Raw genomic sequence first — 26,629 nt, 5'->3', positions numbered from 1 at the left:
ATACAGTTAATAATACACTATAACAATGTACTTGTCAGACTTTTAGATGTACCTTATCTCGTGTGTTCTCTATATGATCAGAATCTGATTCTGCAAGTTGAGATGGGTCTGGAACAATCAAATTATCTTGTATCCTCTTCAGTGAAGCTTCAAGTTTCAGATTGTACAAGGAATGGCTTGACACAGGCTGCCAACAACAAGTACCACCAGAATATTAAATTGTTATATAAAACTTTACACAAACATTTTGTTTAGAAATGTAGGGATTAGGAAAACAACGAAACAGTTTTCTGATGATTGGAAGCAAACAGTTAAGTTTAGAAAGTGGCTGCATGTATGGCAGGAAGTTTGTCTGCAACTATAAGACTACAATTAACTATTTTTACTTTCACGTTACCACTACTTTAGAAAAGAAAATATGAACAAAGTGCTGCAAAAGTCATATTGCCAATTATTTCTTTTCTTTTATTACAACAAATTAAAATATATATTATCTATAATATCTACACATCACAAATACAGCAGATTTAAATACCTATATTATTAATATGAATTTTTTTTTTTATCAGTAGAAGTATTTTGTACAAAAATAAACGTAAAAACTGATTTTCTATTTTACAACAACAAACAGAAGCTATGTCAACATCTTAATAAGTTGAAAATGCAGTAAAATTCCGTTCATACATTTCTCACCTGTAGGTTTTTGTATTTGTACGTTAAATTTTTTACTTTCTTTCGATTTTCTATGTAAAACTGTTCCACTTGTAAGTTTTTCGTTTACACATTTTTTCTCACTTGTATGTCACTTTTTCCTGTTCTTCACAACATTAAATTAGCTAATTAAATTTGCCAAAACAAAATATATGTAGTAGACATATGGAGCAGATAAGGGAGGAGCAATGACACTAAAGAAAAGTATGCTCAGTTGCTTAGAAGAAATCGAGCTGTAGGTGAGATGCTGCCGATACTTTTTAAACTAAAATATAGCAGGCCTACTAAAAGGCAATAAATAAGAGAGATCATTCTCAATGTATACCATTTTATGAGTAAATAAGCAGAGTAGTAAAAAATAAGGTACAGAGAGTAGCAGAGGTAAACAAGGTGTCTTAACAAAAGGCGAAGAGGATTTTGCCTGAACAAAAATAACATAGAGGTAAAGGAACATCAATAGTGCACCAGGAAAGAAATGTCGATGGGAAAAGACTGCTACTAATACTGATGACTTTGACAAATGTGTGATGTGAAGAATGATTCACTAATTCCATCTTTTGTACAAAATTTCTTCTACAATTTCGAAGTTATTACCTATTCTACGCAAAATCACCCATCACTCTGTGGGAAGCATTAGTTTAAAGACTATTTCTAAGAGAATTAGGATTCAAGTATAGGCAGAAGGGGGGAAAAACAGAAGTGTACTGATCAAGAGACAAAAAATTTTCTGTCAGTCGTAAAGATTAGAGATAATGGGGAAGATAATTACAAACCTGTACATAGAAGGCACAATGATAGGAGGATTGGATGGAGTACTAAGTTACAATGAAAGCATTAGTGATAGTATAGTGACAAAAATTTCTTCCAACAATAAATATACTGTCAGTAAAGTTTCTTTTCAGATTTGTACAAGTTCTGAGTGTACTGCTATTGTCACAGTGATTGGCAGGCAAGTATCAGTTGTGTGCTGCAGCTGATTGGGAGACAACATACAAGTTAGATACCGACTCACTTCTTTGGTTAACATTAAAAATTTTAGGGACCCAAAAGATCTGCGATACTTAAAGCAAAAGGTAGGTTTATGTTGCAAGAAGGTATAAACTGTTACAAGAAACTAAGAAAGAGAAGTGAAATTGTTATCGGAACTTGATGTTTAGAAAAATAAAAGGTAAAACTTTTTTTTTCTAATGGCAGGTTTACATGATAGTATCATTAACCTCTTGGAAGAAAAAAAAAACAGATTAATTAGGATTCATATATTACACACTACTAAAATTACTACACATAATATAGATATATAAACAACAGTTATATTGTCCTTGTGAGGATTCATTGAGTATAAGAGTTAGTCATCATTTTTATTCTGGCTTCTCAGCAGCGATCTGTTTGGTAAGATGACACATTGTTTGAGGTGTTCTCTGTCTATGCTTTCCTGGAGTCCACATAGCATACAGACGAGATCTAGTCATATGCCAATGCGATGGAGATGCTTTCCTAAGCAACCACGTTTGAAAATGAGTCAGAATTCTGCGACAGCTCTTCTTCTTGACCAGCCAGGAACCTGAGCAACATCGTATTTCCAAGATTTATGAAGTAGCTTTTATTTTCTGATGATGTGATTTCTTGAACATTTACTTTATATACAATTTGGAGGAGTGGTATGAAGATTCTCGACGATATGTTGGTGTTCTTTAACTGCCTTTTGGCTAGGTTATCTGCTAATTCATTTCCTAAGACTTAACAATGTCCTGGTTTCTATTGTAAACTGAGTTATTATTTTCCTGGAGATCTTATATCAATCCTGACATTCTTTTGCTTCTGATGATATTGTGAAGAATCGGTAGAACAGAGAAAAATTCTCTCCGGCACAGGGACTCAAACCCAGGTTTCCAGAGGGTAGGGAGGGATTCAATCTGGCATTGGAACTTGAATCCGGTGTGACTTAGTGGATAAAGCGCCAGCACATAAAGCTGGAAACCTGGGTTCGAGTCCCAGTACCAGAGAGAATTTTTCTCCAATCTACCGATTCTTCACCATGTGGAAATGCAGAATTACTGCACTGAAACTCCATATGTACTCTGGTACATCATAGCAATCTGATGATATTACCTTCTCTGTAGAACCCACCAACAATATTGCTGCCTGTGAATCAACAAAAATGACAACCATTCTTTCAAATTTATTCAAATGTACTAGCGCAGCTGTTGGAGCGGAGTTCAAATACCTTTAATTTTCCCATCATAAGCAGTTGAATATTTATACCGTATAGTGGTAAGTAAAATGAAAATAATTTACAGTGAACGCCAGCTCCTGGAGTTGTGTATCTGTCTATTTTTGGAACTATCTGTGAAGATGCGCAGGCCATTCATCCCAGGGGTATCTGTGTTAATCGTTTTCAATGCCAGGGGTTTAAGTGTTTCTGTGCCTACTTCTGCCTTTGTTGTGCTTAGTATTAAAGGTGGTGTTCAATTTTTGTGAGTTCTGTTGGGTTATGAGTTAGTTCAGTGGTTATGGTTTACAAAGAATTTGATATTTTAACTTAATTTGTTTCATTCTCTGTATAAATCTGTATTTTGAAGAGAGAGAAAAATGTAGGCCTATTACAGAAGATTATGATCTGAGAGTACAATAGTAGTCATTCATTTGTGTGTCTGGAGTGCTGTGCAAAATGAATTCACTAGAAAAAAAAGTGTCTTTCAATTCAGGATGGACTAAAAATAATTGATGAGATGAGAAAAAACCCATATGAAGTGGAGGTGAGCATTACAAAGTGTCTTATTTTCCATATTCAGCATTGACTACGATTCTCAGCAAAAAAAAAAAGTTCGAATGCTTCTGAAGGTTGTTCGAGCAATAAAAACGTAAATAAATTCAGGAAGGAAAGTTCTCTGAATAGGAAAAATGCTTTAGGACTTGATTCTAGCAACAACACATTTCGAACATGCCTATATATGGCACAATTTTGAAAGAAACGACACAAGAATTAACAAGAAAATTGAACATTAGTAATTTCCAAGCATCTACAGGGTGGTTGCATTGCTTCGGGAGAGGTGCGAAGAGTCTGTGGTAAAGCAAATAGTGTTGAAGAGGTTACTACTGAACATTGGAAAAGTAACATGCCAATGATAATAGAGAAATATAGCCTGAAAGACATTTACAATATCGATGAATCTAATCTCTTTTTCAATCTGCGTTGGATATATTACTGACAGTAGTGTGATCCATGTCGCTGAGAAAAGAGAATGCTTTCTGCTACAAATGAAGATGAATCTGATAAAATATGGCCACTAGTTACTGGAAAATCAAAAAAGCCTCGATGTTTAAAGGGTGTGAAGACGCACCTTACTGGTTACGAGGCAAACAAGAATGTGTGGATGATCGGAACTCTGTTCACAAACAATCTGGAAAAGTTGAACACAGGTATAGTATAACACAAAAGCGCTAAACTGAAGAATTAGCTATGGTAGCTTTCAACTGTGCCATTACGGTTACGACCAAATGGAACTAAATACACAATGTCAACATAAAAGCATGTAGCATCATTAGAAGGGTAAATTTGGGAACAACTGGATAATACCCACAGTAGACCAAGATCAGTAGTCGACATTGCTCGCTAGCCACTAGTCATCGGGCTGTACCGAGCTGTGTGAAATAAAAGACAATCGAAATTATGATAGTGAAATTCGCGACTATATTCTTAAATAATTCACTCCATTAGTCAAGTGCAAGGTTTATGCAGTACAACTGCGGTGTTTTGAATGCACCAAAGAAAATGCAGATGTAGTAAGATCTTAAAGTAAGTTATCAGTTCACAACGAAATAAAGGAGGGAAAAGATGTGTTTCAAGGAATATCATTCAAATAAAGGAAAGTAAATTTCCGGTTAATGTTCACCAAAGCATTAAGTACGCAATTATGACCGCATTGTCGTTTTATTTGTGGTTTAGAGAAAATATCTCGACTTTTACAATGAAAACTTTTAGCGGCCATTAAATTATTCACCGCTTTCATCATATTATTGTTTAACAATATTACGAAACAAAAACTGACTTGGTTAATAAAAATCTAAACTAACCAAACCTAACCTAATCTTCGCATAATATGCAAGATGTGTAACTGGAGTAAGAAGGGATCTTCTTGATTTGATCTGGAATGTACACACGAAAATAAATTCAAGTAAGGATCACATTGCTACTGCATGAGAGGTCTGTACATGTGCCAAAGCAAAACTGTTCCTGTCGCGAGACCCTCACTTAAGCCACGTAATCTACTCGCAATATTTACGCAGTGCTATCTCTCAGTAATGTTCAGAACGAAGCAGGTAGAGAGAGAAAAAAAAAAACAAATTTCTCCTTCTAACGATGCCACAGATCAACGTCATGTCCTTATGTTGGCGACGTTGTGTATTTAGCTCAATTTGGTCGTAACCGTAACTGCACAATTCAAAGCTACTATAGCAAACTCTCCTATTTAGCGTAAATTTGTATTTTTTCTCTCTATCTCCTTCATTCTGAAGATTACTGAGAGATAGCACCACTATTAGCGACAAGGTTAGGTAGGGTTTGATGAGGAGATACATATATTAGTCTAAATTAGACACATGAACAATGATAAGGCTTATTAATATTTTGAAATAGGCCTATACTCTCTTTAGGATTATGTTGTTCTTTAAAAGTATTTTGAAATATATTCTCATTAGAATTATGTTGTTTCTTATCGATATTTTCAAACATATTGACATTAGTGTTAGATATTGTTATTTTTCTTATTAACAAAGAATCTTGTGTTCCACTTGTTTTACTCTCCCTCGGTATGTATTTGCGTAAATACTGTGAGTAGGTTACATGGCTTAGATGTGGGGATAGCTAAATAACATGAGGTTGTGAAATGTGACAAGGTTAGAAAGAGTTTGGTGATGGGATAGATAAGTGACATGAGGTCGAGGAATGTGACAAAGTTCAGTTAGGTTAGCTGAGGGGATATGCAAATGACAGGAGATTTTAATATATTCATGTACATATTATGCAGTACAAATGCTGCCATATTTTATGTGGCCGACAAAACTTACTAATTTAAACATAAGATTAATTATATCATACTGTACATAATAAATAATTTGTAACTTTAAGCATAAACTGTTTCATTTAGATATTACTCGTATGTAATACAAAAATGTTGTAGGATGAGGTATTTTCTCTAGACCAAAAATAAAACGGCAATGTGGTCATAATTACCTAGTTAACGCTTTGGCGAACATGAACAGCAAATTTACTTCCGTTCATTTCAATGATATTCCCTGAACAACACCTTTTTTTCCTTTATTTCGTTGTGATAACCTATTATAAGATCTTACTACATTTGCATTTTCTTTCAGGTATTCACAACACAGCCATTATACTCCGTAAACCTTGCACTTGACAAGTGGTGTCAATTATTTAAGAATATAGTCGCGAATTTTACTATCACCATTTCGATTGTCTTTTGTTTCACATGGCTCAGTACGGCTCAGTAACTAGTGGGCAGCGGAGTCGGTGTTGCTCTACTGTGTGCATTGTCCAGTTGTTCCCACAAAACAAAGTCCAATATAGACACTTTTGTCAAACACTTCTAGACAGGACAAGTATAAAATGTGTTTGTTTAAAATAGATTTCGTATGTTTCTATGGTTAAAATAGATTAAAGGTTTTTATGCTTAAAATAGATGAAATGTGTTTTACAAGGGTTCTATAACATATTTTTGTTTCATTGCCTAAGTATGTTATTCTCAATTATATGTTATTTCTGATGCCCCTCTTTAAAGACATTTAAACAGGATTTTACTGTATAAAGACTACTTAATACAGAACATATGAAAGAAAGGATAAAAAATAATAAACAAGATATTAGATTACATCAAAGCAAAAGCAACAAAAGATGACAAAGAACATGCAATGCGAAAGGTTGTCATTCTTGCAAGAACTTCACTGCCAAACTAAATGTATCCCAGGATAAAAAGTTTGAAATAAAAATGATTTCGTTTTTTCTCAAGGACAGCAAGGGGATCACGATTGCCCTTCAGTACTGTAATATTGCTTACCAGATCTGCTGTGAAGAATGTGTGTACTGCATACAAGTAATAATCAAAAAGTTGAGTCATGCAGATGATGACTTCGCAGGCAATTGGTCTGAGCAAGCGACTCATCTGCAGGTATTTGCCACACTGACGAAGAACTGTAAGTGTTGTATTAGTCAGGATGGGAGCCTTCATGAACTCTCTGCGACTTGTTCTTTTTGAGCTCGGTTTGGAATGTCTGCAATATATATCAGTAATATTAAGAGCTACACTTATTCAAAATACAGTAGAGAGCCCCAATTATCTGTCATCCTATTAATCAATGGCGGATTATCTGACTGCCTTCTTTCACTCCTTTTTTTTTGCTGCAGAAAAAAAAATGTAATACTGTACAGTACCTTACATACATTAGTATGTATTTTTTCTAGAGTGTGTTATTACAAGCCTTTACCCTTACACAATATTGCTGCTGCTGCTGCTGCCGCCAATAGGAACAGCTACTTGTGGGTGTTTTCCCAACTTGTAAAATAGTCACTTCCTGTTTTTAAAGAAATGACACCAAGAACTTCCTCACAATTTATAGAAACCCTGTGCACCATTCAGTCCTTATCCTACTGTTCCAGTGGTCGTACTATGTAATTTTTATGCAAAATGTCTTTCACGAGTGTTAAAAGACAACATGTTTGAATAAGTATAGAAAAAAGTGCAAATAATAATTAAGTGGTTTGGAAAAAGGGAAACCGTAACTCATCTCGCATCAGAATACGAGATTGGCGAGATTTAATAAAAAAGGACAGTGTATGAAGTGTGTAAATCCACAACATGAGACCTGTACTATTCCTACCTTTCTGCAGATAATCAATACAAGAAATTTCCTTGGCTCTTGAAAATCCATCACTGACAACCAGACTTACATTAGTAAACTTCTGGTCCACTATCTAGCATGTTAAACAAAAGACCACGGAGGAAATTACGAAACTGTATGTAATATGAACTTAGTTTATTAAAATATTTTATGGTACGAATTATCCGATTTTTTCGATTAACCGTTCAGTCCACCTCCTTCATTACCACGGATAATAGAGGTTCCACTGTATATCAACTATAATTATTGTAATAATTACAATTACAGTATGACTCTTTATGTTCTATTTAAACTGCAGAGGCTATTCAGTGATAATGAAAAGCAATACTGGGCGTAATAACAGAATGATAATTGTGGGGCAAACCAACATACTACATAGAAGAAAATTTACCTCACAGCTGCTCTGTCCAATACAAGTCTCAGAAGATATACGCTTTGGTGAGAAACCATCAGCTAAACAAATGAGTTACAATGGGGTTTAATTTATCAATATAATCTACATTAGCATTCCATATGTAGCTAATACATACTTATTAGTGACAGTGTCTCCTGCATTCTCGTCTACAAAGTCCTTTTTTAGTTCTTCAGGAATATCTTCATCACTCTCATCACTGAAGTACCCTGAAGGTTCATCCTGCAAAAGATACAATCTACTTACAGTTTGAAATGATAGTTGGTATCTAACGTTTAGCAGTTGATGTCTATTTGTTCTCTTGCATGCCAATATCTAGCAGGAAGACTGAAAAACAGAGTAAAAGATGGACAGTGAAGAAGATGATGTTGATCCATATCTTCATTAAGATTACAGGCAAGTCATATAGGAGATTCTGCAATACCAATTCTGTATAAATGTTTGCTGAGGCATCATGGCCTGCAAAATAATCTGAATGTCACCACTCACATTTTCATGGAAGTTCTCTTATTAAATTAGATGTAACGGTACTGCACAATATATTCCATTTTTTTCCATTTGCTTTAGAAGCATTGTAATTTTTAATTGAATTGTTATATTATGACCTTATTTTTCTTTTAATACAGTGGTAAGACAGAGATATATATGATTTTGGAGTAATTTCGATACCTTTCTTGGCCAAGAAATCAGTTGTCTCATTATCTCCCACTCTGCAATGTTCAAGGATCCACTGAAGTGTCAATCATTTATACAAAGGTTGAAAAGGGGTAATGAAGGGCACTGCATTATATAACCTCTCTTACAAAATTCTCTTCCTCATCTTCAGATGAGGCTCTAGGGATCGAGTCAAACTGTACAGAGTGAACAATAATGTCATTAATTTTAGGGGGTTATTCTTTGAGATATTTCAAACAAAAAGTTTAATACAATTTTGGTCATTCATTCTTTCTTTTCGAGATAAAAATTGTTTTATATGAAACATTTCATAGTGTGTTTTGGGAAAGCCATTGTTTTAATTCCCAATATGCTCAGTCAATTTAAGAGAGGAGTATATTATGATAATAAATGATTGAAAGAATTTTAGTTTTATCCTTTAAATATGCAGAAATTTTATTCGAACAAATGTAACATTTTAAAATTCCTTTTCAGAACGAAAAGTTACATTTGTTCAGATCAAATTTCTGCACATTTAAAGGACGAAACAAAAATTCTTTCAATCATTCATTATCATAATACACTGCTCTCTTAAACTGACTGAGCATATTGGGAATTACATTAATGGCTTTCCAAAAACACGCTATGAAATGTTTCATATAAAACCATTTTTATCTCTAAAAGGAAGTATAAACTAGCAAAATTGTATTAAACGTTTTTGTTTAAATATCTAAAAGAATAACGCCTTTAAATTAATGACATTACTTACGGTTCACCCTGTATACTGTCCCATGCTGTGTAAAGGAAATGCTGCAGTAAATCAGGATGATATAGCTGCCAAGTGTACAGTGTCAGTCAATAAACGGTAACATTTTTGTTCTTCAAAGTACTCCAAATATGATGCTTCTTGAAAAATAACTCACCAGCGCGCGCATGCACGCACGCACGCACGCACACACACACAGAGGAATCGTCCTGGTTGGTGCAGTTGGTATAGCGCTGGCCTTCTATGCCCGAGGTTGCGGGCTCGATCCCGGGACAGGTCGAGGTATTTAAGTGTGCTTAAATGCGACAGGCTCATGTCAGTAGATTTACTGGCATGTAAAAGAACTCCTACAGGACAAAATTCCGGCACACTGGCGACGCTGATACAATCTCGGCAGTTGTGAGCGTTGTTAAATAAAACATAACATTAACATTATACACAGAATGAGCCATAAGTATGTTTGGAAAATGCGTGAGCGTGCTCCTGGATAAAAAATAAGAACAATTCCTTATATGAAAATTTGACGGAAAATGCTTATTTATTGGAGAAATGGTCATACTTTGTTTTTGTTCTTTTTTTGTTGTGTCACAAGTACATGTTTGGAAACTTGTCATTTAACGTTTACAAAAGGTGCTCAATGTGTCCTTCTCCATTGTTTACACATACCTGCGCACGACGTACACACAACTGGCAAGTTCACTCAACACCATGTTGTCATCACGGATCAAGTGACATGCATTTTCAACACGTTGCAATAGTTCCTCTGCATCATTCATTGGTGTTGCATAGACGACAGCCTTCAAGTGACCCCAAAGGTAAAAATCTAATGGGGTGAGGTTGGGTGATATAGGGGACCAAGGCACTGAATCACCAAGTCCAATCAAAACAAAAACAATGTACTACTCTCTTGTCATTATGTTGTTTGTAAACAAGCACTGGTACAAAATCAAAACAAAAACAACACAATAATATTATGATCAGATACTTACGAAAACAAAAGTCACTATTACTATTTTTTCCAATAAATAAGCATTTTTCGTCAAATTTTCATATAAGGAATTGTTTTTATTTCTGATCCATGAGCACGCTCACGCATTTTGCAAACATACTTATGACTCACTCTGTACATATGGCGGTTACCACATTAGAAAGGTCCTGGGTTCAATATTAGGGACTGACTATCTTCACTTGGGTTCGGATTATCCCAAGTCTTTCCAGACGAATTTTGATGTGAGGTGCACAAAAAGAGTAACCAATGAAAAGTAGAAATGCTTAAGAAAGAAAAAAAAGAGTACAAGGAAAGCAAGGGGACTACAAAGAGAACAAGAGAAACACAAGGAGAAAAAAGGGAATACAATAAAAATGAAGGGAACAAAAGGAGAAAGGGGATACAAGGAGAACAAGGGGAGATAAGGACAACAAGGGTAAAACAAAGGAACAAATATAAGAAATGAGAACAAGAGGAAGACATGAAGAATAAGGGGAACACAGGGATAACAAGGGAAATACAAAGAAAGAAAGGCAAAGACAAGGGAAAATGGAAAACAATGAGAACAAGGGGAATACAAGAAAACAGGGGGGAAACAAGAGCAAAGGAATACAAAGAAAGGGAATGACAAGAAAAACTGTAAAACAAGGATAACAAGGAAAGTACAACAAGAACAAGAAGGTTGCATTTTTATGTGACGGTCAATTCCCAAGTTATCCTCACTCCACATTCAGCAAGGAGAAAGATGCAATTCTACATACAAAAATGTCTAGTAGCACAAGAATGGTAAGGAGTTCTTCAAAGATAATAGAAAATACTAATCCATTGTAGAAACTGCAAATTACATGTTCACTCCGAATAAAAGGAATACAGCAACTGAGGCAGTGATTATAATGACTCTTTCCTACCACTGCATTCCAGTAAATCAAATCACAATAATCTTCACCAGTCTGGTGAGGTGAAGATTTCCACCTTTCAGGTGAAGTCACATGCAAGCCAGATATCTTTACTATTTTGTAATGGAATGACAGAATGACTAGCAGAATTTAATTTTTACATGGGTGGGGAACAACTGAAGCTGTTATTGAAAAGCATATTGAATAATTATTTTACTTTTGTTAACAAAAGACTCGAAAGTTTCAAATCTTGTGTCTATTTCTGCATTTCCTTGACAAACATTTCGTAAAAGAAAAAGACATTTCTTGTTTATACTTGTTAAATTATGCTATTTTATACGCGCATTTTAAACTATAAAAAACTCATGTGGTACTATATAAATTTGTTCATTACTTACAGCAATAACTTAAGATCTTCCTATAAAATATAATTCAACATTACTTACAAAATGGTGAATGGGAGAAGAGTTCGGGACAGAAGAAGAAGATATCAGACGATAGACGACATTAAGATAAGTGGATCATATACGGAGGTAAAGAGGAAGGCAAAAAATAGTAAAGATAGGAGAATGCTGGAATTGCAGTGAAGACCTGCCCTTGGGCAGAAAACTATGAATGAATGAAATTAATTATAGTCACACTAAACATTGTTCTCTTTAATGAAGTGAATTTCTTCTTCTCTGTACTTATAACATATAATGTCGATCACATAGTGGTGACAATAAGCCAATAAATGACAAAAAGGGAATATGGCCGTAACATTTTCTTTGTGGAAGTAGTAAATTTCGCTTATACATTTTCCTAAAGGATTTCATAGATATACAGGCCATTCTGGTTAATTGATGGAGAATGGGTTTAATACACTTTGTTCCAATTATGCGAAGTTTCATCATTCATATTCATTTTACAGGGAGTCAGTAGAACAGATTATGAGTGTGCTCTTGCCCTGCTGGCAAAGTGAGTCCACAATTCTGCTCTCGGATCCAAGCTCATTGCATCAGTGGCGATAGAATTTTAGGACACAGAGTGTTTTAAAGTTCAAAGAGTATTACAAAACATAAACTATAATATTATCACAACTTACAAATGTGATCACACCAGTGACGCATTTTTTGTGTAAAATTCTTAATAAAGGTAATAATACAATATATTTCACGCGTATATATATATATATATATATATATATATATATATATATATATATATATATATCTTTTTTTTTTTCCTTATAAATTGACTTTTACATTTCTTTAGCAAAAAACATTTCTGTGTCTCAGTCCTGTGTGACATGGCAAAAGATTGATATATTTACTCTGTGTCCCTCGAAAAAGCAAAATATATTTAAAATGTAATAGATACACTGAGAGATATGATGATGATGATGATGATGATGGTGATGATGATGACGATGATGATAACATTCTCAATTTCGTGTCTTTCATGGGGTAACTGTGACTAAATCCCCCCTCCCCAAAGAGTTATTTTAAGTTAATTAAAACTTCTTTTGATAGCAGTGCTTCTCTGAGTTTATAAATTTCATTTGCAATTCATCTACATAGTCATAATATTGTTGGCTATGATATACAGAGTAACGTCTCTTAAGATTGAATTTCTTTGACTGAAGTTTTTGTACACATTAAATATTTTGCAAGTGTTTCAGATGCAATAAAGAACATTTCTTCCCAATCACACTTTAAAGTAGCATGGTAGATCTCTGCTTGGACTTGGTTGAGACATGTTCTTCCTCTGTACACTTGTAGGTTGATGTAATGGTTAACATTGTAATTCCACTGGTCTCATGGCAACTGACATTGCATGAGACAGCCCGACAACTTGCCACATGGGCACTCTTGTTGCTCTTTGCCTGTAGAACACTATCATGCATGAAGTTGGGTTAGAACCTCTTACGTGACACCAATAAGGCAACACTCATGAGGCAACTATGTCAGGAGATGATAGGGTAGGGTGGTCAGTTCCCTTCCCTCTCCACTAAGTTATTTAAAATTATTTCAGCACAAACATGAACAAATTATGGTAAAAAATAAACTCGCCTACTGTAATGTACAAACTCTGTAACCATCTATGATTCCTAGCACAGATAAAAGGACTGTCTTCGTTATCTTCTTGCAGTTTAGCATACGTTTTCTGGCATTGTGATTGATTAGGCACTCACTTATATCACTTTCCTCGTCTCAACTGCTGTATTTTTTCAACAATTACTTCATAAAAATCTGCATTTTCTTAGGATTTTGTTATAAAAACAACTTTCTAGTGTAAAATTGAAACTAAATTGAAATCATTTTCATTGCGCCACTGAGGACTTACCAATGCATAAAACTTCTTCGTAGTTTCCGACGTGAAGTAGATCCGAAAGTGCTTCATTTTGATTACAGATTGTATTTGGCATCTTCAACTTAGAATTCTTGAAACCACAGTAAGCAATGCAATTCTGAATTGTTTCGCTGCTTATTTCTCACCAGCTATTGGCAACAAATTGTATTATTTGTAAAATGTTAAGCCTAATGCTTACTTCTCAGACCTTTGAAGATTATGTTAGTAGATTTTAACTGCTTCTAGGATGTAGTTAACCAATCTTCCGTGATACAATGTCAGCCATTTGTTTTATAATTCCCATTTCCATTAGCTGAACTATGGATATGTTTTTGGGAGGAAGATATTCCCCATCTGCTTACATCACTGTCCCAGTTAAGCCAGATGGTGTCCAAAATAAGCAAATCAATCAAAGTTATACATTACTGATTTTATTTTAATTGATTTTACGACGCCTTATCAACTGCAATGGTTATCAAGTGTCTGTGTGAAATCAAGGTGATGATGCCAGCAAAATGAGTCCAGGGTCCAGTGCCGAAAGTTACCCAGTGTTTATTCTTAGTAGGGAAAAGAAAACACTGTAAAAAACCTCAACCAGGTAACTTGTCCCAACCAGGATTTGAACCTGGACCCACTTGTTTTACGATCAGATATGCTAACCGTTACTCCACAGTGGTAGGCTACATTATTGATATGTTTTCGTTCTTCAAAGGTGTTCTAAATAAATTAAATGAAGGCCCAATTATCAAGATTCTATTGCATCTTCTTTCTTTCCAAGATACATCCTAGAAGATTCATACTTTTACGTTTTGCTAAGGATCTACAAACCATGACTTCACCAAATGTTTTAACATGTTGGGTGCCACTTGACTATAAGCATCACATTGTCCTCGCAATATAAGATAATGATGTGCACAGTTTTCTTGCTTTCCCATGCATTATTTATCATTCAGTACTTTGGTGTCTGGTACTCTAATGTAGCATTACTGCTTCTTACAATTATTCTTGGTTTTTTCCTTCCGCCCATTAAGTGGAGGAATCATGAATGATAAATTAGATGATAATTTTGAGATGCCTCTAGATCCTTCAAATGCAAAAAATCTTAAACAGACATCAGTTAAAATTTGCAAGGCTGATGAAATTGTGATATCTATTTCTATTGAACACTTCAACCTCTATTTCGGACAGTGACAATGACTTCATTCCAAATAAAAGCGAAAGTGAAAATGAACATGAAAGTGAAACTGATTTTGATTCATCTAATAATTCAGGTACTATTCCAGTTGCTACTCCAGTTCAAAATTTGGATAGCTCTAACTCTGTTTGCTCTGATGGGCCACCTAATTTGAGAAATATAAACTTTAGTGGTGTTCCTGGGCTAAAGGTCGAACTTGCTAATGATAAGTCAGTGAATTTTTGGAATTTATTTGTGTGTGAGAGTTCTACAAATTACTAGTAACAGAAACTAATAATTATGCAGAAGAAGTTTTTCTTTAGATATACCGAATAATTATAATAATTTCATGGGTGTATGTTACAGTAGAAGAGATGAAGGTTTTTCTAGGTCTTTTGTTTCACATGGGTATGGTTCAGATGTCACATATCCAGGATTATGGGAAGAAAGACCCCTTGTTCACAATGGACTGCTTTTCGTCTAAAATGAGCAGGAATCGTTTCCTTCTAATATTACTGTGCCTCCATTTTACAGCAAATCCAAAACCTGGTGAAACTAATTCACATCAGCGACTAGTGAAAATAAAAGCATTGTTGGATCTCTTCAACGATACAATTGATAATGTGTAAGAAAGAACCTCTCACTAGATGAATCTAAGGTATTATGGAGAGGTCGACTAATTTTTGGGCAATACATAAAAGGGAAAAGGCACAAATATGGTATAAAATTGTACATGTTCACAAAAGACAATGTATGGTACTATGTATTTTAGTATACACAGGACAAATTGATAATTTGGGTGGCAAAGGACATGGCTCGAATGTTGCACTAAAACTGATAGATGGCAAGCTGAATGTGGATCATGCATTATACACGGAAAATTTTTACAACAGTTATAACCTGGCTTTACAGTTAATCTAAGCTGACATATACTGTACTGGAACATTACGCTCCAATTACAAAAACAACTCAGTTGAAGTAACGAAATCTAAGTGACAGAAGGAAGAATGTAGGTGTCAAAATGCTAATGGTGTTGTAACAAAGTGGAAATATAAGAGAGACGTCTTATTTATCTCGACTGAATTTGAAGACAATATTGTTGAAACAGTAAACAAGAGAGGGGAAAAAGTAAAAAAGTCACATGCAACTGAAAAGTATAATAAGCACATCTCAGGTGTCGATCGGAAGATCAAACGTTTTCGTATTACGCATGTAAAAGAAAAACAGTTCAGTGGTATAAAAAAAATTGGTATCCACCGCTTCCAAATAATGTTTTACTGAACACACAATAATCTTCATTCTCAGTACACACAAGGAACAGGATTTCGTTATATGATTTCAGATTTGCAGTAATACGATACTTGCTATCATTATGTAACATTCAGCACTCCAACTATCAAACAGGTATTACCAGCTGTGAAACATCTGTCAGCAAAACAAAGAGCTAATGAGAAATGAAAAGTAATGAGGAAATGCTGCAAAATATATTATGAAAATGACAAAAGAAAAGAATCAACATTCTACTGCTCTGATTGCCCTGGTCAATCTGGATTGTGTCAATCCCTGCTTCGGAATCTTCAAGAAATGAAGTAAGGTGAGCTCAATTATTTTTTTCCCTAACAATTTCAATATACAGCGACATAACACACAAAAAACGCGTCAAATGACACTGGACATGGTATTAATTACTCACTGACAGTGAAATGTAAATGAGTCATCAAGATTTCAAATATTGTTTGTATGCGAAAATTGTAAATGAGGCTAAATAATTATTCACAAACACTTTCATATGATAAACAAACATAAAAAACCAATTGGTTTCTGGAGATAGATTTTGCAACACTTCAATCGGCAGCGAACATATTAACTGGTTCAACTAAAATTTCATGTCGATCCTTTAATATTCGACCTTGTTATCGCTAGTATTTATCAAAGAAAAAAAAAAATATGTTTTCAGGTGCAGTACTAATTTCGTAACTATGAGGCTATTTCGTTGAAATCATTACATTTCGCAGTTAAATGCCACTTGTTTCCTAGAGAATATTTGTGTGAGATATGTGTTCTTTGCAAATATAATTAATTTTTCAAATAATTCGCGTACAGTGTTTCATTAATACCAAAAAATCACATCTCTATGTATGGCCTATACATTCCACATTCAAAAACTGCAGTTGTGCAGTGTATTTAAGGTAAGTTTAATAATGCGAAAAAAAAATAATTTTTCCGAATTATTTGAACCCCCAAGAAAGTTGGTCAAGAGCCTTCAATGTTCTCTTCCTTCTGCTTTCCAAATTAGGGCTTCTCTATTTAATCTATTTTCTTTTCTCATAACATGCCTGTACCGTCTTAGCTGCATTTCTTCTATTATTTTAACAATATATTTTATAACATCAATTTTCTCTCTTATCGACAAACCATCTCTGTAACCATCAAACTGTTTATATGGATTACAATTTAACACTAAAAGGTGAGTGGGCATAAAATCTTGGCTATGTTATTACTTATTAATAAACATTTCACTCTTTTGTTCATAAAACCTAGGAATCCTAAGTGTAACATTAATAGTGGTAATAATATTAGAAATAATAATAATAATAATAATAATAATAATAATAATAATAATAATAATAATAATAATAATAATAATACACAACGATGTAGTGTAATTTTACATGCTAACCCATTATGTCTTTCAACGAATTATTATCCAGCAATGAAAAATATTAACAGCTCTGCAGTTTGGTAAATTTTATACTTTTAAAAGCAATATAATGAAAACCATGCATATTCCTGTTCGTATGTTTATAAAAATGCGATACACATTATTTATTATTTCTAGGAATCCAGACACTGTAAGAAAAAAAAAAGTAATTAAATCATTAAATTATTACAAGCTAAAAGCTAAGTTATTCTGTGTTACTTACTCCAATGTTTGCTAGAATATCTTCCTCATGAACATCATCAAGTCCTATGTCAAATGGACTCCCACTTTCTGAGTAACGTGCAAAGTAGCCTCCAGTAATGGAACTACCATCTTGTGAGTGATTACTGCTGCTACAGTCGGGACTGCTGACAGTTGTCTGACCACCATCACTTCGAGGCTTCCAGCTCTTGAGCACATGTCGTAATGAACGGAACTCCTGCAGCAGAAGAAGAGAATTAGAAACTGTAACATACTACGAACCTGAGCAGATATATTAGCAGCAACAGCGTCACACACCTGCAGTTGAAGGATGGAGAAATCAGGTTTTACAGGACACAGTTCCCAGCTCTCGTTCTCTAAGAAGATGCGGAGTTCCTCCAGGCTGTCACGGTGGTAATTTCTGAAATAGTTACTGCTTTGCTTCTTTATAGAATTCTGAAGATCTTCAGACTTGCTGCCACAGAACTCCTCACCAACTTCAATCAACCTACACAACAACGTACACATAGTTTCAAAATAAAATTATCAATCTAACAAGGGAACTACTAAAGAAATCAAGTCGAAACCTCCCCTTATAAAGAGAGAAATTGCTGGGTTTTCAGAAGATGAAATGATGCATGCAAATGCCAATTTTCTTCAAACATGTCAGAAATGTGTCGATGTAGAAGGACATCATTTCCAACATCTCATGTGACAAAATACTTGCTTAATGTAACTGTAATTGTAATTTATAGTGTGCAAAATTAAATTAAAAGAAAGCCACAGTCTGAGGCACGGAAGAATACTATATCCGATTTTGCCAGGAGTCGGAACATTGGTGAATCACTAAGTTTGTCACTAACTAGTGGTTAAGTCCACAAGGGTGAACTGTACACCAAGCTCGGTAAAAGTAAGTTCATGGACACGAAAGTTATAATGGTAGCCCACACATAGTGGGTGGTCATATTATGATCACTTGACATTTTTATTCTTTTGGACATACTGTTACTCTAATTGAACATTTAAAGCAATAACAATAATTTATTTTTAGTACATTCTGAATATAATGCACCTAATCTATAACGTTCGCCAATCTACATAATAAATACCATAATATATGTTGCAAAGCAGCTGTTACGGCCATCTTCTAAAATTTAGTGTATCATGACTTTAAAAGGCACTGTTTTTTATTTTTATTATAACTGAATTGCAATTCAGTATTATTTTATAGTTCTAATGTTACTCCAGACAGCTTTTATCTATTCATTCATAGTGCTCTGCCCAAGGACAGGTCTTTCACTGCAAACCCAGCATTCTCCAATCTTTCCTATTTTCTGCCTTTCTCTTTGTCTCCTCATATGATCCATATATCTTAATGTCATCTAATATATTTGATATCTTCTTTTGCCCCAAACTCTTCTCCCATTCTCCATTCTTTCCGGTGCATCCTTCAGTAGGCCGTTTCTTCTCAGGTATGACCCTGCCAATTCCTTTTTCTCTTTTTGATCAGTTTCAGCATTATTCTTTCTTCACCCACTCTTTCCAATACAGATTCGTTTCTTATTCTGTTTGTCCATTTCACACATTCCATTCTCCTCCATATCCACATTTCAAATACTTCTAGTCACTTTTCTTCACTTCGTCGTAATGTCCTTATTTCTGCTCATAATAATATTACACTACACACAAAGCACTTCACTAGCCTCTTCATTAGTTCTTTTTCCAGAGGTCCACAGAAGATGATCCTTTTTCTATTAAAAGCTTCCTTTGCCATTGCTATTCTCCTTTTGACTTCCTGGCAGCCGATGCTTACGAGATTATACAAGCTGGCACATAGCGCTTGAAATACGGATCTAAATTGGTTCCCATGTGATGCCAATTCTGCCACTCGGAGCGCTGTTCGGTTCTAGACATTTGTAGCAGAACATTTAAAGGACAATGACACTGAGACATTTAAAGGCCTCACCGTTGCAGTAGCGGATGGTGGGTTTGAAAGTTGAGGAGGCAAAGACGTGAATGATGAGAATATAAAAATATAAGGCCTGTGACGTCCCTCATTACCAAGCGCAGAATTTATAGATTTTAAGAAATTAAAATTAGGTTTTCCAATTTATGTTTTAGGATTTTAAATCTTATGTTTAGGAATTTATATGATTTTACGGGAAAAAAAATAAAAATAAACACCATACTGTTAATATATTACAATGGCTTGGTAAAGATTGCCACTCTTTGGGGCACTTTAAGTCCTAACCTACGAATTAGGTCTTTTTAGGTCATATTACATTTAAGAATGTGCACAGTAAGCATTTAGGTGAATTCAGTACTCCAATACGATGGAGGTGTTTACTGAGGCAATCATGACCAGTAATCAATCTAAACATGGCCACGGCAGATTTTCGAGGTAGATCAGGAATTAGTTTTGGATCTTTGAATGATTCTTTCCTTTTTGAATTTTGATGTTTTGCCTGATCGCTGTAACTTATTCTTTTTATGACTCGCTTTATTGGTTCATATGGGAACTTGAAATTTGTTTTTAAGTTGATATAAGTTCCTTTCTTTGCTAACATATCTGCTTTCTCGTTACCGTTCAGTCCGCAGTGGGCAGGGATCCATTGGAAGACCACTTTTTTATTTAGCATTTGAATTTGTTTTACCATGCAATGAATTTCTTTTACTTTTTCCATTTTAGGGGTTGTAGTTGAGCTGATGGACTGGATTGCAGCTTTGGAGTCAGACAGGATGGCTATGTTTTTGTGCACTGGTTTAGCCAAACAAATACATTTTGAAGTGATGTATAAATGGCTTCAACTTCGCCATCAAAATTTGTTGTGTACTTGGCAACATTTTTATAAAGAGAAAAGTATTGGCAAGTAGCTCCTGCTCCAGCTCCTTCATTTTGATCCATGAGAGATCCATCAGTGTAAATGTACAACCAGTCCTTTTGTGGATATTTTCTATTAATTGTTTGTAGGGCAATGGCTTTTGCTATTTCTGGATTTATATCATTTTTTTTGTTGAAGACTTCATCAAGATCAAGGCAGCAATCTACTTTGAAGTTATTAAGTGGATTATATCGAGACATCAAGTTTTCCTTTTCACTTGGTATTTCTAGAATTTGCTTAAGCTTTTCTACCTCTTGTATGTATCCATTTTGAGGACATGGAGATGGAGCACCTGGCTAATTGTGAAACTCTTAGGACATTTGTGGACCTTCCATCAAAATATTGGGAAGCAAGAAGGATGATGACTTCACATGCACGCGCATGCACGCGCATGCACACGCACACACACTTAAGAATGTTACTCTTTGCTACATAAAACGAACAAGAAAAAAAATATTTCGAGAGTAACGAGATACCAACAAAATTGATTCGAACCTAAGAATCCGGGACTTGCTCATTACCATTACATAGTTTAATTTTACAGCAAAGTAACTGGACATTCCTCTTTCTTCGCAAACCGATCAAATAGGTCACAACATACTGAATAACTGCTATTACAAGAAGCTAGAGACAAATCTGCATTTGTTTCTAAACTCTCGATATATTTAAAATAATGTATAAGTAAATACATCTCGTAACACAAAAGAATAAAATGACAAGAACACCCGCAAACAAGAGAAAACTAACAACACGTCACTCAATTTTCTAAAACCAGAAGAGAGAAAGAGAGAGAGCTTCCCAATACAGCCGAAACCGGCCGTAACTATGAGCAGTACAGTTGTCAGCGGTGGGTAGGACGTCTCCAAATCGGCTCCCTTCACGCGTTCTAGTCAAGTTTAAACACTCCGCTAACCAGCTATCTTATTGGTTGAACTGCTGTTGTCATGGTTACCGGGGAGGAGCGTCATGTAACCGACTCCTCTCTCCCGCACTCGCATAGACACTGCAGGCTGCTAGATGTCGACTATACAGGTTACAGCGCTATCTGTTATTTTTCAGTACAAATTATTTGTGCTATCTACAGTATAGCAAGCAGGCATCATCAACTGAATGTGGTCGACTTTACGTAACTTACAACTTAGTCGTAGTGAATAGTAAAATTAATATAAAAGGAAAAATGTTCGTCATTTGCTGTAACTTGTCTGTGATCTTAATTCAGTTGAAATTGTTACTGCCATATTGTGTTCTGGTAAAATATTAGGGGAGGCTCGGCCTCCCTTGCCTCCCCTGAAAATCCGCCGCTGCACCGTTGCTTATTAAATGCTTCGTAGAATATTTTATGATCAATAGACGTAATTTCAAAACTTCGTCCAATTATATTAAAATAAATGGCTGTCATTCTTGATATTAAAAGATATTACATATTATAAACTAAGGCACTCCCTTCCTGTTGTTCAATTCATACACCACATACCTTTCGAAAATAATGAAAGAAACTTAATACATTTTACATGAACATTGTAGTCTACTCTTTTCACGTGTTAACTATTAAAGGTATCCCCGTAACATGCCATGAAGGCATTTGGGGGGCATGGAGGTAGAGCCCCATGCTTTCCATGACCTCGGCACTAGAATGAGGTGGTGTGGTCGGCACCACGCTCTGACCGCCTTTTACCCCCGGGAAAGACCCGGTACTCAATTTTATAGAAGGCTGAGTGAACCTCGGGGCCGTTCTGAAAGTTTGGCAACGAGAAAAAAATCCTGTCACCACCTGGGATCGAACCCCTGACCTTCCAGTCCGTAGCCAGCTGCTCTACCAACTGAGCTACCCGGCCGCCGTTAACTATTACTAATACTATTATTATTATTATTATTATTATTATTATTACTAGAAGAAACTGGCACAGAGATCAGCAAAAATATGATAGAATTTGTTGAAAAACTAAAATACAATATGTGATCAAAAGTATCCGGACACTCCGCAAAACGTGTTTTTATCACAGAAGGTGACACAGTAGTCAGCAGACATCAGACAGCACAAGACAGCAGAATGGGATGTTCTGAGGAACTCCGCACTTTCAACATGGTCAGGTGGTACTTGTGTAAGAAGTCTGTGCGCGAGATTTCCACTCTCCTAAGCATCCCTAGATCCATTGCTAGTGATGTTATACTGAAGTGGAAACGTGAAGGGATGTCTACAACTCAAAAGCATGCAGGTCGACCATCCACGACTTTCAGAGACCGTCGAGTGTTGAGAGTCGTACAGCGTAATCGTCAATCATCCACTGCCACCATGACACAGGAATTCTGAACTGTATCAGGATCTTCTTCAAGCACCATGATTGTTCAGCGCGAGGTGCATAAACTTGGTTCCCATGGTCGAGCAGTTGCCCGTAGCCACACATCACAAAGGGAAATGTCAAATGCCACCTCGCATGGTGTAAGGAGCATCGAAACTGGACCCTAGAAGAGTGGAAAACCATTGTGTGGAGTGATGAATCACGGTATATAATGTGGCGATCCGATAGTAGGATATGGGTGTGGTGAATGCCTAGTGAACGACATCTACCAGTGTTTATAGTGCCGACTGTTAAATTCGGGGGTGGTGGGATTACAGTGTTGTCATGTTTCTCCTGGAGGGAGCTTGTTTTACCTTGTAATGTCACAGCACAAGCTTACGTTGACATTTTAACTACTTTCATGCTGCCACCATCGAAGACCAGTTCAGGGATGACCATTGTGTCTTTCAATTCAACCAAGCACCCATCCATACTGTAGAGGAGTGGTTTGACGACAACAACGTCGCACTAATGAACTGACCTGTGCAGAGTCCTGATTTGTATCCGATAGAACATATCTGGGATGTTTTGGAACGTCAACATCATGCTAGAGCACACCAACCCACATCGATACCTCTTCTCATTTCGGCGCTCAGGGAGGAATGGGCGTCATTCCCCAGGAAACCTTTCGCTGCCCGATTGAGAGTATGCCTGCGAGAGTGAAGGCTGTCATGAAGGTTAAGGTTGACCAACACTATATTGACTGCAAGTGTTCCCAATGAAGGGCTGCCCAAACTTGTACTTCATTTTGAGGTGGGTTTCCAGATACTTTTGATTACATAGTGTATATATGGTAAAATAAAGTTTAAATTATTTTTTTAGTATGTATACACAATTTGTACAGTAATAAAACAACAACAGAATATATAAAAGCTATTGTCTATTATTCAAGAAAATATGAACAAATTACAAAGCAAAAACACCCTTTTGGGATGCTGAAAAAATGTTTTTTCCATCAAAATTGATTTATTGTAGCATCACTGTATACCAGTACTGCCTCTACACACAACTGACTTCATATGGGTGAATGACGAACAGATAAGTACCCGCCATTAGTGGGGGGGAAAACACACACACTTTGTATAATAAGAAATTAAAAACTGAACAGTAACCATCATTAAGTTAAAAGGAAAAACCTTCAGTATTAACTGATACATTAGCCTACTTCTAACTTAACACAACCTAGCCTATAGTGCAATTTAAAGCAATAAAACTAACATACAGATCAAGTATCTGCAATATCTTCATCCTGCCAGAAACAAAACTCATGACAAAGAAGTAGGGCAAAGTTGGATTTGTATCAATATATTATATGACTCACCCATTTCTTTTCAGTTGTCGGAAATATACTCCAACATCTAAGCATAACTGATAATTCCTTAAATAGTTCCAGTATACACAAACCTTTTTGGAGCTCACAAGAGAAATTTCTCTCCTGATAGTCTTTCATTTTTCTGAAGTGCATTGATTTTATTATACATTTTGTTCTTTACACTTCCCATAGACAAAAACCACATACAGATAATGTGAGATTAGGAGATTAAAGAGACTACATATCTTTCTTGATACATCGTTCCTAAACACTCTTCTTATTACTTTCAAAGAATTAACTGCAGTGTGTACTCCTATTGTTGAGTCTTTCTAAATGAATACAAAATTTTGTTCTTCTTCAATAAACTCAGTAAGAAGAGAGCCAAAATATCCCGGATGTATCTCTTCGAATTTACTGTGTCATTAAAAATTTTAGCACGTTAAAAATTAGATTTAGCATTTCATAGCATTATCAATGGTAAAATTTAGCATTTCGTACAGTTTGGGATGGAACATTTTTATGGAAAGTTTGGTAGTAGAAATTCAATATCATCAACGTCTTAACAGTCACATTTTCTAGATTTTCCAGTTAAAATACTTGAAAATAATTAATAGGCAAAATAACATATAAAATTACAGTGAAATTGTGAACAAGAAACGGTCTCCCCTCGCGGTAAAAACTCGCACCATGAGGACATCACGTCGATTCTAGAAGACAGTGCACATGATTTTTTGACAGAGATTGTCTGCTTGAATTGGTCCTCATAGGTGAACCACTATGCCGCCAATGCATGAATTGTTGTTTTGTTTATGGTGTGGTATGCAACACCCATGTTTCATCCCTAGTGACAACATTGTCGAGAAATTCGTCACCTTTCAGCTGATTTGGCACCCACCTTGCACACACTTTCCAAAAACCAAGCCACCAGGAGACGATTTCGTGCAGCAATGAGCAAGTCATCTGGAGAAATTCACCACAGAATTCCGAAAATGTGAAGTGCTGCTTCTGTAAAACTACTTGCCGCACACTTTCCAGTTCTGATGTCACCAGGGACAGTCGGCCACTACGGTCTTCGTCGTGCACATTGGTTTGGCCTTCAGTGAATTGTCTGCACCATCGTCTGACCATACTGTTGCTCATAATGTCGGGTCCATACACGTTGCACAATTGGCGGTGGATCTCTGCTGGAGATTGCTTCTGAGCATGCAGAAATCTGATAACTGCACGAATCTCGCAGTTGGCAGAAAAGATATCAGTGCAGCCATTTTGTTCTAGCGCTGTGCAATAACTACTGCCGTCACAAGATGTTGTTGTTGTTGTTTTCTAATGCCAGGTGTTTGACAATAAAGTCATTTGACCTCTTGCACTCCAATATTTTTCAAAGATATTATCATGACCAGCCAGTGAAGTACAGATTTTGAGGGCTGTCACAAGACTGAAACTGCACTGTATTATTCCCACATACCCCCTCTTTATTGCTACGCATGTGCATTCCCATCTGACTAGTCATGCTATCTCTGGACGCGATTGGAACTTACTTCTTGGATGAACTTCGTAGTTAATCACAATCACCTATTACCTTATACAAATTGTTTATAAGTGAAGATTGGACCTAAAGAAATCACATAGGTAACCAATATTCTACCACCAGCACAAGACCGATTAGGTGAAAACTCGAAATAATGGTAGAGTAGAGCTGGAGACGGAGCGAGTAGACTGTTGAGTAACTCAGTTCTAGCGGTTTAATGTGCTTGCAGCAGAGCACCGAAGTTACTCGGTTAACCATAGCCATTACCGGTCAGTTCACATTTCACTTAGATCTAGCAGACGACATAGGAACTATTGTACTTAAATATTTTCTATTGGAGGACAAATTATTTCCGACAGGAGATCATCCTTATCCCAAAGGCGGGCTGAAACTCTAGTATTGAAGAGTAATTCATCCTATATATTATGTCTACATGTCCTATCAAGTGGGCCTAATGAACACTGACAGTCTGTAGGCCTACATATTACTGTATATAATAATAATAATAATAATAATAATAATAATAATAATAATAATAATAATAATAATAATAATAATAGTAACAAATATAAATGACACTCGGGAGGAAATTAAAGCAGAATAAATATGGGAAATGCATGTTATTATTCGGTTGAGAAGCTTTTATCGTCCAGTCTACTCTCAAAAAAGCTAAAGTTAGAATTTATTAAAACAATTATATTACTAGTTCTTCTGTATGCTTGTGAAACTTGGACTCTCACTTTGGGAGAGGAACAGAGGTTAAGGGTGTTTGAGAATAAAGTGCTTAGGAAAATATATGGGGCCCAAGAGGGATGAAGT

The 26,629-nt window shown here is 35.7% G+C and overlaps 1 protein-coding gene across 4 annotated transcripts in view; it reads right to left on the bottom strand.

Annotated features, from left to right (window-relative positions):
- The window catches only part of Vps50 (vacuolar protein sorting 50), a 167,168-nt gene that overhangs the window by 96,281 nt on the left and 44,258 nt on the right, over positions 1 to 26,629 (bottom strand). For all 4 annotated transcript variants that reach the window (XR_011331986.1, XR_011331987.1, XM_069825148.1 and 1 more), the window contains exons 9-13: positions 18,068 to 18,257; positions 17,772 to 17,987; positions 8,157 to 8,260; positions 6,786 to 6,999; positions 53 to 187 (exon numbers count right to left, since the gene is read on the bottom strand). Coding sequence is in view for 2 of the 4 variants with exons in the window: in XM_069825148.1 (XP_069681249.1) it covers positions 53 to 187; positions 6,786 to 6,999; positions 8,157 to 8,260; positions 17,772 to 17,987; positions 18,068 to 18,257 (859 nt within the window). In the remaining 2 variants the exon portion in view is untranslated. The remainder of the gene's footprint in view (positions 1 to 52; positions 188 to 6,785; positions 7,000 to 8,156; positions 8,261 to 17,771; positions 17,988 to 18,067; positions 18,258 to 26,629) is intronic.

Source organism: Periplaneta americana, chromosome 1, assembly GCF_040183065.1.
Source record: "Periplaneta americana isolate PAMFEO1 chromosome 1, P.americana_PAMFEO1_priV1, whole genome shotgun sequence".
In the NCBI taxonomy this organism is placed as follows: domain Eukaryota; kingdom Metazoa; phylum Arthropoda; class Insecta; order Blattodea; family Blattidae; genus Periplaneta; species Periplaneta americana.
This window is presented reverse-complemented; position numbering and strand designations above follow the sequence as displayed.